Source organism: Myotis daubentonii, chromosome X, assembly GCF_963259705.1.
Source record: "Myotis daubentonii chromosome X, mMyoDau2.1, whole genome shotgun sequence".
Taxonomy (NCBI): Eukaryota; Metazoa; Chordata; class Mammalia; order Chiroptera; family Vespertilionidae; genus Myotis; species Myotis daubentonii.
Window position 1 is genome coordinate 5,564,139 of NC_081861.1, and position 13,880 is coordinate 5,578,018.

At 37.8% G+C, this 13,880-nt stretch overlaps 1 protein-coding gene across 3 annotated transcripts in view; it reads left to right on the forward strand.

Moving 5' to 3' along the window:
* CLCN5 (chloride voltage-gated channel 5) overlaps nucleotides 1-13,880 on the forward strand; it is a 175,279-nt gene that overhangs the window by 109,279 nt on the left and 52,120 nt on the right. For all 3 annotated transcript variants that reach the window (XM_059679911.1, XM_059679912.1, XM_059679913.1), the window contains one exon: nucleotides 3,449-3,595. In XM_059679911.1, the coding sequence (XP_059535894.1) occupies nucleotides 3,449-3,595 (147 nt within the window). The remainder of the gene's footprint in view (nucleotides 1-3,448; nucleotides 3,596-13,880) is intronic.

A 13,880-nucleotide genomic window follows, 5' to 3' on the forward strand; every position in this document is an offset into this window, starting at 1 on the left:
AAAATGGTGCTTGTTTTCAGCCAAGATTTCTAGAAACCTGGAATATATATTCCTGACATTGAGTGCTTTTTGTAGGTTCACTGAATGTAGTAAATCCCAGAGTTAGACAAATGTTAGGTGCAAATATTGACTCTAATGCTACCTGCATTTTAAAAGGAAAGTTGATGTGGAGGATGAGGGCAGGGAACATGCCTTCTTTGCATTTTAATTTTTGTACTCAAGTTAATGTTATTTCCACTCTCCCTCCCCCGGCCCCACATCCCTGTTATTATTCTGTTAAGTCTGGAGTGCTACAGAAGTGTCAAGTGTAGTTCTTGGGAATTTAGGACTGGAGGTTGAGGTAGAGGTGAGAGCTAGAGATATAGTAGATTTCCTTAAAGGGTAAAATTAAGTACAGTAGCCCCCTCCCCTTTATCTAGTTTCACTTTCTGCATTTCAGTTATCCATGGTCAACTGTGGCTCAAAAATAATAAATGGAAACTTCCAGAAATAAATAATTCCTAAGTTTTAAGTTGCACACCATTCTGAGTACCATGATGAAATATTGTGCCGTCCTGCTCCATCCCACCCTGGGTGTGAATCATCCCTTGTGCAGCATACCCATGCTGTATCCACTACCCACCTCAGTTGCCATATATGTTGGGGGTTGGGGGGGGGGAGAGAGAGAGGAGAGAGAGAGAGAACATAATCACATACATTTTATTACAGCATATTGTTATAGTTATTCTATTTTATTATTGTTGTTGTTAATTTCTTACTATGCCTAACATAAATTAAATATTATTATAAGTTTTATTTACAGGAAAAACAGTATGTGAGGGTTTGGTACTATCTGTGGTTTCAGGAATCCACTAGGGGTCTTGGAACATATTCCCCATAGATAAGGAGTGGGGCTTTTGTAAATCAGAGTAAGGTCGGGAGAAGCTGTTATCTCAGTCAGATCCAGAGCAAAGTAGAAGAGATTTTTTTCCCCTTAAAACTAGAGTAAAGACGCTTCTTCCTGGAGATAAGGGGGCGTGGGCAGAGAGATTCAGGATTTCTTTTGTGTTGTTAGTAATAGGAAAAACTGCTAAGGATCCTGTGGAACCTCAGTTTCCCTAGAAGTGCAGCTGAGACAGGGAATTTGTGCATTGTTGCAGGAGGGCTTGGAGAAGGGGAGTGAAGGAAGCAGGATAGAGCCAGAGGGAAGAGTCGAGTGAGGATAAAAGGATTGGGGAACACCAAAGGAACTCTACTAAGATCACAAAGCGTGAATTCTTAGTGGCCTAGGACTCACCTGATCCACATAGCATAATTAGAGATTTTGTAGCTGAGGAAATGATTTGATGATCAATGATTTTGTACATTATTAATACCTTTGGGTAAATGACCCTACCTTCCCTTTATGATCACATCAGCATGGTAATGTTCCTGGGGAACCTATTGTTTACTTCATATCTGCACAGAGTTCAAGTTATTTGTGCATATTGGTAATGTATTTCTTTGATTTATATTCATCCTTATCTGCAAGTGAATGGAAGGTTTCCCTTGGAATATCTGTTCTCTTGGTTTCAACTATCACCTTGATGTTGAAAACTCCCAAGTCTTTGTCTTCCAATCTTCATCTCATCTATCCTAACCAGCATCATTTTTGTATCTGTCCCACTATCCCACAGTGATTTGTACATAGGAGGTGGTTCATAAATGTCACTCACACTTAAGTCAGGCTGATCTCTTTATTACCAGTGAGGTATTGTGAAACTGAACACATGATTTAGAGTTTAACTTTTTTTTTAACACTAACTGGGCAAGTTACTTAGCCTCTCTGAGCTTTAGTTTCCTTATCTGCACTAGGAGTGATAATGCCATAACATAGGGACTTTGCAAAATTAAGTGGAAGAGTTCACTTTAAGCACATAAGCCTGAAAATTGATAAGCACCTGGTAAATGTCAGTTCTTTCTCCTTTATGCTCAATGTTTAAAATATTGAATTTATCTGTTATGATTCCAATTTTCAGGCCTATTGCTTAATTTGTCCTATTTAGTTTTTACCATATTCATCACACATGATTCTGATAACCCAGAGTAAGAAGTTTTTTAAAAGTGTTGGAATACCTCAAAAGGAATATTATTTGCCTAATCCAATAGAACTTTCCTGACTATGATTCTCAATCAAGATTTCATTTAAAAAAATTGGAGGGGCCCTAGCCACTTTGGCTCAGTGGATAGAGTGTCGGCCTGCAGACCATGGGGTCTGGGGTTCAATTCTGGTCAAGAGCACATACCTTGGTTGCAGGATCCTCCCTGGGCCAGGCCCTGGTTGGGGCTCATGCAGGAGGCAACCAACCGATATGTTTCTTTCACATCACTGTTTCTCTTCCACTCTCTCTAAAAGTCAATGAAAAAGTATTCTCTGGTGAGGATTAACAACAACAACAAAATGTATGGGAAGAGGGTAGATAACGTAAAGTTGGCTATAATGATGGTTTTTAAAAATCAATAAACTAAGATTTTTTAAATAAAATTTGTATCTGAAGGTTTGCACTTGGGATGTCAAAAATGTTTCATCTTTCATATTAAATTCATGAGCAGAAAACAACATTGAATAGCATAATATGCCTCTTTCCCCCAGTATTTCTGTGCATTTATGTTGTGTTAGGAACTCTGGGAGACTCAGAGGCATAAGATAATGTTTCTTGACTCCCAAATGGCCACCACATTCTCAATACTGATGTGTAGTTTTTACTTCACTTGATTACTTGTGAATTACTGTGAGTTTTGTACATATGTCCTCATTTGGTGTGTGTGCTTGCATTGTTCTAAAAATAACTGCTTTCAGCTACATGTTAAGGGTAGAGGTACATTACATTTAGAGGGTAACTGAAGATACTAAGTAGTTTGCATGTCTGTATTGTCAAAAGAAGAGTATGAAAAAAAGACATAAGAATAAATATAACCCAAGAAGCGAAAACTACCCACATGCCCATCAACTGATCAATGGCTAAACAAAATGTGGTATAGCCATACAATGGGTATTATTCAGTCCTAAAAAGGAATGAAGTACTGATACATGCTATAATATGAATAAGCCTTGAAAATATGAGAAGTGGAAGAAGCCAGACTCAGAAGGTCATATAGTGTATGATAACATTTGTATGACATATCCAGAGTCAGCCAATCATAGAGACAACAAGAGAATGGAGGTTATATGGTGCTGGGGTGAGGATGGGGAGTTATACTTACTGGATACCGAGTTTCTGTTTGGGGTGATGAAAATTTTCTGGAAATTGTTAGTGATGATGATTGTGCAACATTGTCAGTGTACTTAATGCTGCTGAATTGTCTAGTTTAAAAATGGGTCAAATGGTAAATTTTATGTTATGTGTATTTACCACAGTTTTAAAAAAGAATAAATGTTAAGGAGCTTGGAGGTCATTATAATAAGCCTCCTGTTTTTCTTTCTACACAGGAGCCATGGATAATAGAGGCTTTCAGCAGGGATGTTTCAATAGCTTCCAGAGCAGCTCCAGTGATGAAGACTTGGTGGACATACCAGGGACAGCTATGAATTTCTCCCTGAGAGATGATGTTCCTCCCTTAGATGGAGAAATAGAAGGTATCATTGTTGCTGATGACAATTTATCTTTTTAAACTTATTTTTAATGTGCATATAATAAAATTTATTTTCTGGTGCATAGTCCAATGAGTTTTAACCCATGCATAGATTCTGGTATCCACCATCATCAACAAGATACAGAACAGTTTAACACGCCCTTTGTAGCCAGACCTCCCTACTCCCAACCCCTGGTAACCACTGATCTATTCCCTTCCCTTATGGTTTTTCATTTTCAAGAATGTCATATAAACCATGGCTGGTGTTCTCAGTGGTTAGGGCATCCACCCAGCCAGCAAAGGGTCACAGGTTCAATTCTGGTCAAGGGCACGTACCTGTGTTGCAGTTTGATCCTGGGGGCCCAGATGAGGATTAAAAAAAAAAAAATGGAGCTGCATAGTATGTTACCTTTATTTTTTTAAAAAAATTATTTTATTGATTTCAGAGAGGAAGGGAGGAGAGAGATAGAAACATCAATGATGAGAGAGAATCATTGATCAGCTGCCTCCTGCACTCCCCCTATTGGGGATCGCAATTCGGGCATGTGCCCTGACCAGGAATTCAACCATGACCTTCTGGTTCATAGGTCGATGTTCAACCTTTTGAGACTGACCTTATTTACTCAGCTTAACACTTTGGAGATCCATCCAATTTGTTCATTCATTTTTCTGGCCGAGTAGTATAGCATGGACTGGGATTGCTGGGTATGATGAACTTTATAAGAAACTGCCAAACCATTTTTCAGAGTGGCTGTACCATTTTGCATCTAAACTAGCTATGTATGATAGTTCTATTTGTTCAACATCTTCAACAGTTTTGTATATTTCATAATTTTTATCTTAGCCATTCTAATAGATATGTAGTGTTATCTCATCATGGCTTTAATTTAATATCCCTAATGCCTTATGATGTTGACCATCATTTTATGTGCTTATTTGCTAACCTTATATCCTCTTTGATGGAGTGTCCAAATCCTTTCTCCTTTTTTTTTTTATCATTGGGTTTGTTTTTTAGTATCTGGAATACATTTATACAATGAGAATTCCCCTCATCTATTTTTTTTTTGGTTGTGATTAATTTGTTATGCTCTTGTCAATTCATTTTTTAAAAATTTCTTTATTGATTAAGGTATTAACTTTGGCTACCCATTAATATCATTCTTTTCGATGGTTGCACACAATTTGTTTTTTTTTAATTAAATTTTTATTGTTCAGATTATTACATTTGTTCCTCTCCCCCCCCCCATAACTCCCCTCCTCCCAGTTCCCTCCCCACCCTCCGCCCTCACTCCCCACCCACTGTCCTCATCCATAGGTGCACGATTTTTGTCCAGTCTCTTCCCGTATCTCCCACACCCCTTTTCCCCCCGAGAATAGTCAGTCCATTCCCTTTCTATGTCCCTGATTCTATTATAATCACCAGTTCATTCTGTTCATCAGATTATTTATTCACTTGATTCTTAGATTCACTTGTTGATAGATGCATATTTGTTGTTCATAATTTGTATCTTTAACTTTTTCTTCCTCTTCCTCTTCTTAAAGGATACCTTTCAACATTTCATATAATCCTGGTTTGGTGGTGATGAACTCCTTTAGCTTTTCATTATCTGTGAAGCTATTTATCTGACCTTCAATTCTGAATGATAGCTTTGCTGGATAAAGTAATCTTGGTTGTAGGTTCTTGGTATTCATCACTTTGAATATTTCTTGCCATTCCCTTCTGGCCTGCAAAGTTTCTGTTGAGAAATCATCTGACAGTCGTATGGGTATTCCCTTGTAGGTAACTGAGTTTCTTTCTTTTGCTGCTTTTAAGATTCTCTCTTTGTCTTTTGCTCTTGGCATTTTAATTATGATGTGTCTTGGTGTGGTCCTCTTTGGATTCCTTTTGTTTGGGGTTCTCTGCGCTTCCTGGACTTGTAAGTCTATTTCTTTCACCAGGTAGGGGAAGTTTTCTGTCATTATTTCTTCAAATAGGTTTTCAATATCTTGCTCTCTCTCATCTTCTGGCACCCCTATAATTCTGATGTTGGTACGCTTGAAGCTGTCCCAGAGGCTCCTTACACTATCTTCGTATTTTCGGATTTTTTCATTTTGCTTTTCTGGTTGGGTGTTTTTTGCTTCTTCACATTTCAAATCTTTGCCTTGATTCTTGCTCCTCTGGTCTGCTGTTGGGAGTCTGTATAATATTCGTTATTTCAGTCCGTGTATGCTTAATTTCTAGTTGGTTCTTTATCACAACATCGAGGGTCTCATTAGATTTCTTGAGGATCTCATTAAGTTTATCAGCGGCTTCTAGACAGTTCTTGAGAGACCTTAAAAGTGTGGTTCTGAACTCAATATCCTCCATTGACAGTTTTGTCCTGTTTCTTTGTCTCCGCATTTTTTTATGCTTTCTTGGTGCACCCCCTAGTGGTCTTTGTGTGCAGTCTTGTATTTAAGCCTTGATTGTTGTAGTTAATACTAGGGGGATTTGACCTCCAGGCCAACTGGCTGTGAGAATCAGCTGTGTCTGCAGTGAGAGAACTTCTGTCCTCTAGGGCGGTGCTAATTTAGCCTTTGCCTGAGGCTATCCGGCAAATGCCTCTGTGCAGGGCTTGGGCGGGGCGGTTTGCACAGGATCAACAGGGTGGGCCAGAGAGAGCTGTTATGGCAGCTCTCAGTCCTGTCACCAGAGGCTCTGCCTCACAGAGTCCCAGCAACCGCTGCAAACCTCGGAGAGAAAGCTGCCTTCGAGTTCCGACCGAAGCCAGACAGTCCCCCTTCTCCCGTTTGAGTCTGGGTCCCTAAAGACTCGCCCAGATCTGGAGCTCAGAGTCTGCGACTCCCTCCCGATTGAAAACGCCAATCGCGCCCTCCGCCGCCAGCCCGCTCCGCGCACTCCGCACCTCAGAATTTGACTTCAGCACTGCGCCTCCTCTGAGTCTTGGTATGATATTCTTTTTCCTCCTAGTTGTAGGACTTCCACTCAGCCAGCGTTCCTGTGGTTCTGGGTGATGTCCGTTCCGTCTTTTAGTTTCACTTCTGAATTGGTTCTTCGAGGCAGCAAACTCCGGCATTAACATATGCCGCCATCTTGGTTCTCTGGCTGCACACAATTTCATAGTATAGTTGTATTATGCTTTATTTAACTAAGATCTTATTGATATATATTTCAGTTTTTTTCCCAGTGTTTTGCTATTACAAGCAGTGCTGTAATGAACAACTTTGTGTGTGTGTGTGTGTACACAGATATCTTCTATGTATATGAAAGTGTGTCTGTGTCATGAGTGTATAAGACTGCTTATTTCTCCACAACCTTACTGGTACTGAATATTATAATTATTTTTTTCATCCTTATATGTTATGATAAGTAAAATAAATAAATAAATAAATAATTTCCCATTATGATTTAAAGTTTGCCTTTTTAAATTAATGAGGTTGAGCATATTTTGATGTTTACTAACCATTTAAATTTCTATTTTGGAAGTTTTCTGTTTACATAATATTATTAATATTTTGTCTAATATAGGTTAAATATATTTTTCCCATTTCTGGTTTGCTTTTATTAACTTTATTTTTTAATTTACAAATACTCAGACAAGGGAAACAAAAGAAAAAATATACCAAGGGGACTACATCAAACTAAAAAGTTTTTGCACAGCAAAATAAATAAATAAATAGACAGCCTACTAAATGGGAGAACATATTTGCCAATAATACATCTGATAAGGGGTTAACATCCAAAATTTATAAAGAACTCACACTACTCAACACCAAACAAACAAACAAACACCAAACAGTTCAATTAAAAAATGGGCAGAGGATCTGAATAGACAATTCTTCAAAGAGGACATAGAGAAGGTCAATAGACATGTGAAAAGATGCTCAATGTCATTAATTGTCAGAGAAATGCAAATTAAAACCACAATGAGGTATCACCTCATACCAGTCAGAATGGCTATCATAAGTAAATAAATCCACAAATGATAAGTGTTGGTGAGGATGTGGAGAAAAGGAAACCCTCATGCACTGTTGGTGCAGCCACTATGGAAAACAGTTTGGAGGTTCTTCAAAAAATTAAAAATGGGACTGCATTATGACCCAGCAATGTCAATTCTAGGTGTATATCTGAAGGAATCCAAAGCACTAGTTCAAAATAATACATGCATACCTATGTTCATTGAAGCATTATTTATAATAGCCGACCTATGGAAGCAACCCAGATGCCCATCAGTAGATGAGTGGATAAAAATGCTGTGTTACATATTTACAATGGAATATGGCCCGCTCATAAAAAAGAATGAAATTTTACACTTTGTGACAGCATGGATGGACCTGGGGAGTATTATGTTCAGTGAAATAAGTCAGCCAAAAGAAAGACAAATACCATATGATTTCACTTACATGTGGACTCTAAAGAACAAAATAAATGAACAAACTAAACAGAAACAGATTCATAGATACAGAGAACAGTCTGATGGTTATCAGATGGGAGGGGGTTTGGGGGGCTGGGTGGAAAAGGTGAAGGGATTAAGAAGTACAAATTGGTAATTACAGAATAGTTTCAGGGATGTAAAGTATAGCATTGGGAATATAGTCAATAATATTGTAATAACTATAAATGGTGCCTGGTGGGTACTGGACATATGGGGGGGCACTTTCTAAGTTGTATTATTTCCAATCACTGGGTTATACACCTAAAACTAATATTATATTGTATATCAACTGTAATTGAAACATAAAAAGTATCTAAAAATAAAGTAAAATAATCTACTTACCATGAACAAAAGAATCTACAAATATTTTAAAATTTTATATAGCTAGGTATATCACCCTTTTAAAACAAATCTTTATTTTTCAGATTATTACATATGTTCTTCTTCCCCCCCCCCCCGTAGCTCCCCTTATCACCCTTTTCTTTGGTCACCTCTGAGTTCCTTGTTGTAATTAGAAAGGACTTGAATTACTTTAAGATTAAATTTGTATAATTACTTAGAACTACTCTCTTTTTTTTTAACTGATTGGAATTGCCATTCTCAAAGGGAACCAGAGACTACTGTCAGAATTCATTATTTAGCAAATTTGTACTAAGAACATATCTTATTGTAGACTCTTTGCGAGGTCTGGCAATTAGCAAGGCTTTAAGAAACCATCCCTGCCTTAATTCTAGCTAGCTAAACAGACCCCTAAGGACTTATGATAGTACCTACCTCTTAGAGTAGCTTTACAGGCTTAAATGAGATAATAACATATACAATGCTTATAACTGTGCCTGGCATTGAGTTAATGTAAAATAAAATGTTAGTTATTACTCATTATTTTTAAATTTCTATTATAACCCTCTAAGTGTTATAACTCTTATAAGAACTTAGTAGAAGAAGCATTCTGTTTTGTGTGTGTGTGTTTGTCTGTGGAAGATTTCAAAATAGTTCATGTATTTGAAAAGGGAATTGAAAGATTAGTTATATGGTAGGAAGAAGAACATTCCAGGCAGAAAGCAAGATTTTACAGGAATATCAACAGCTATAATATACAGAGATATAAAAAGGGCAGAATATAAGGCCAAACAAATAAGTTGGGGCCTTGAATGTCATCCTAAGAAGTTTGAATTAACTTCACTGTCATTGTGAGGACAAACTCCTTCACCCATTCATTCAACAAATATGTTTTTGAGCACCTATATGAACCAGGCACTATTGTAGGCACCGGGGATACAGTGGTGGAATTAATTTAGATAAAATCCAAGATGACCTGGAATTTAAATTTAGTTGGATAAATCAGTAAACAAACAGATTAGCTAGTTAATTACCCATTGTGATAAGTAGTACTAGAATGAAAATGAACAGAATGACAATAGAAGATAACACTAGTTAGAAAGGTATGAAAACTGCAAGCCAGTCAGGTTTCACTTATCTGTGGAATCTAATGACAAAACAAAGTAAGAAACAAAATAGAAACAGACTCATAGATACAGAGAACAGACTGACAGCGGTCAAAGGGGAGGGGAATTGGGGGTTGGGTGAAAAAGGTGAAAGGATTAAGCAAAAATAGACAAATTCATAGAACAGTATGGTGATTGCCAGAGGGAAAGGGGAGTGGGGGGAGGTAGAGGTGGGTAAAGGGGGAAAAATGGTGATGGAAGGAGACTTAACTTGGGGTGTTGAACACACACTACAATATACTGATGATGTATTTTAGAATTGTATACCTGAAACCTATATAATTTTATTAACCATGTAATCCCAATAAATTCAATAAAAATAAAAATAGGAAAAAACAAAAAACCCTGCAGGTTCAAAAGGATAATAAGAAATTTGCCTAGTAAAGATATCTCAGGAAAGCTACAGAAGAGAACCCCTGAATTTAAAATTCATAAAAGAAAGCTACTCATGATTTGGTATTTGATGAAAAATCATCAAAAGGGACAAATGTTTGTGTACCACTTCCACTTATGTATAGTTATAACCACAGTGAGTCAGTTATAACAATTACTGTCTCTAGTAAAGGGGTCAGTTAGGTTTTCCATAAACTTAAACTGGCTACCTCTCCTTAAGCCTTCTGGCTAAATCAGAGTAGTTTAGCTTAGTTATATCAGCATTACTTCTTTTTTTTGCGGCGGGGAGGGGGGGGGCGCGTTAATCCTCACACGAGGATTTCATATAGCATTTGGATCATCAAACTACTTTTTGTGTGTTCACTTTGCTCTCAGTAGGTGATTGGGGGAAGCATGTACCCCTTTGTTCCCATATAATAGACTAGGAAATTGAGGCAGACAAAATTTTGGCATTGCTTATGATTGTAGAGTGTGTTTTTATGGGAGTAGCCCTTCACCACTTTTCACTAGTCTTTATAGGAGAATGACTGCTTGTGGTTTACAATATCTGACCATAAAAGAATTATGCTGTTTTCCATGATCCATGAAAACCAGCACAGTCACCCTGCAGTGATATAGCTTTCTTGTTTTTCTTTTTAATTGTTCTGACTTTATTTGATGTTTACATGAGGGGTTTCCTAGTAAAAACAACTACAAGAAAGCTCATAAAGTTTTTGCTATTTGGTGGTGAAACTGCGCATAGAATACTACATTTTGTACCAGGCACAATAGCATGTACTAAAAAGATAAGTTAAAAGGATCTTGAAAGACAGTAGAAGTGGTTCTTGTTTTCCAGATGACTAGAGGGATTGATTTATGAGGAATGAATAAATAAATTATGCATGACATGGTTAAATGCATCTGGGGTAGTGTTATAGTAGTCTATAAATTAGAAGAAACATAAACATGGAGATCTGAAAGAAGGGGAGAGAAAGGAAAATAGAAAAAGGGTTTGAGTGACAAGAAAAAACTCAGAGCTATTCTCATATTCCATCTGTTCTCACTTGCCTGCTTCAGCAGCCTAGACCTCGAGGTCAAGAATTCATTCATTCATTTATCCATTCATTCATTTAATATTTATGGGGAACCCAGATATGAACCCAGCACTGTGTTGTTTTAGTAATGCTCCTCGATTCCCTTCTTTACCTCACTTCCTTGTCTTTCTACCTAGTGTGCCTTGCTACTACTTTCTGTTGAATGAGGAGACATTCCTGGCAGAGAGCAACAGAGGTAAAGGCACAGCAGCATGAGATAGTCTTTTCTATTCAAGGAACCAAAGTCTGCGAGTCAGAAGTCTAAACCTCCCAGGGTTGGGATGGTGGCAGTTGGAGCTGGAGGGAGGAAAGCAAGGGATAGGGTGGAAGATCTAGTTAGAAATCTAGATGGGGTCCAGATAGTGTATGCTTTTGGGCTTTATCTTGTAAGCAAGAAGCCATCAAATTATTTAAAAACAGAGGAATTATATGATTGAATTTTAGAAAATTATATGATTGTGTTTTAGAAAATTTATGGCAGTGTGGAGGATGGATTGGGAAAAGAGTAGGTTGGAGACGGGAAGACCAGTTAAACTGATATTTTTAAACAATCTAGATGAAAGATCAAAAGGCCTGAATTAAGACAACTGGAATGGAGAGGAAAGATTAAGTTCTGGAGAAATTTCAGAGGAGGACTTGATAGGATCAATTAGATATGGGTAATAAACTAGAAGAGAGTCATGAGTGACTTCAAAGCCCAGGCGGAATATGAGAACAAGTCATGGCCCCCTACATGTGACAGTGTGCTTAGATCACCCATGAGCTTCAACAACCTTCTAATGTCCCAGGGAAGGAAAAACAGTTTTGAAATGAAAACGATGCGGGTACATGAAATCCACCAAGTTAGATTGTGAAATAGTTCTGTTTGTTCTGCCATGCTATCAAAAAGGATCATACTTTATCTCCTGAGAGAAATGGAAAACATCTTGGGCCCCAGCTCATGGAAAAACCTACCATCATCACCTCAGTTAGCCTCTCCCAAACTGTCTGACTCAAGCAATTATGTGGATGGGGCAGGGAGGACAAGGAAAGGGAATTCAGAATCCATCACCTTCATAATACACTTTTCTAAACACTTAGCCTGGGAGAATGGCAATTGTAGCTGCTGCTCCCCCCGCCCCCCCAATTAGACCAATAATATTTTATTGAATATCTATCTATCTATCTATCTATCTATCTATCTATCTATCTATCTATCATCTATCTATCTGTATGATAAATGCTATGGAAACAAAAAAATTAAAAATATATAATCCCACTTGGCTAGTATGGATCAGTGATAGAGCATTGACCCATGAACCAGGAGGTCACAGTTTGATTCCCAGTCAGGGCACATCCCCAGGTTGCAGGCTAGATCCCCAGTGTGGGGCGTGCAGGAGGCAGCCCATCAATGATTCTCTTTCATCATTTATGTTTCTATCCCTCTCTCCCCCTCCCTTTCTCTCTCTGAAATCAATAAAAATATACTTAAAAAAAATAAAAAAATATATAATCCCACTTCAAAAGAATCTTTTATTCTCAAAATAGGTAGGATTTATAAATTATATAACTTGCAGAAGAATATAAAAAGCAATGACTTTTAGAGCTTTAGATAAAAAGTAGCTTGTATCAGAAGCTCTCTGGGACTACAAACAACACACCAGGTTTATATGCTGAACCTTTATAATCAGGCCTGTGATGATGTACACAGGCTTCAAACACTTCATTTAAGTTACTTAATGGGAAAATATCTGGTCAGATTTTATAGTTTATGCCCCCTAATCTCTCCCATTTATTTATTCATTTATTTATACTTTTGTCAGTACATGCATTATTCAGATTTATTTAGTTTTTACCTAATGTCCCATCCAGGATACCACACTACATTTAGTCATCATGTGTCCTCAGGTTCCTCTTGGCTGCGATGGTTTACTAGACTTTGTTTTTAATGGATTTGACCATTTGAAGAGAACTGGCCAGGCATTTTGTAGAATGTTTCTCAATTGGGATTTGTCTGATTTTTTTTTCATGATTAGGCTGGGGTTATGGGTTTCTTGGAATAAGACTAGAGGTAAAGTGCCACTCAACTAGTCACTGCTGATGTTGCTCTTGATCACCTAACTGAGCTACTGTTTGTGAGTTTTCTCTACTGTAAAGGTACTCTTTCTTCATCCTTTCCATGATGTACTCTTTGGAAGGATGTCACTGCATAGGCCACACTGAAGAACTAGGGAACTGTACCCTACCTCCTTGAGAGTTATCTATAGAAATTAATTGTAATTGTTCTGCATGGAGGATTTGTCTCTTGCCTCCCATTTATTTATTAAATCACTTATTTATATCAGCAGGGACTCCTATTTGTTTTATACTTTAGGTTATAATGCATTACTGTTGGGAAGCATGAGACTTGGTTGTAAAGTTTGTAAGGAGGACATTCTGATTAAAGAGAAATGTGTGGAAGGCCACCTGCCCTGTTTATTGGAATTCTGACTTAGGGGAGTGTTGAAGGTGGCACCCTTAATTATTCCTTGATCTTTCCAAACAAGCCTGTGCATATGCAGACCCTGGGGTGTTTACTGGAATCCTTATGCTTAATCCCTGGGTGCCCTTGCCTAGAGGACAGTGTAAACACATGTGTCCTCCCAAGATTACTCACCCTACTGATTGTATCTAAAGATAAAAATTCTAATAAAGGCCTAACAAGGCAGGCAATGGAGGTGGCCTGGCTTCTTTAGCTGGGCAAGCCCCTTAGCCCTTGCCCCCACAGTGAAACTGTGTCGGAGTAATCTGTCAGCCCCGGCACATTACTACCTTTTATTTTGTTCAAACTTTTCCAGTTTGGCTATTTGGAGCTCTTTTTTTAAAAAAAAAATTTATTGATTTCAGAGAGAAAGGGAGAGGGAGAGAGAGAGAGAAACATCAAT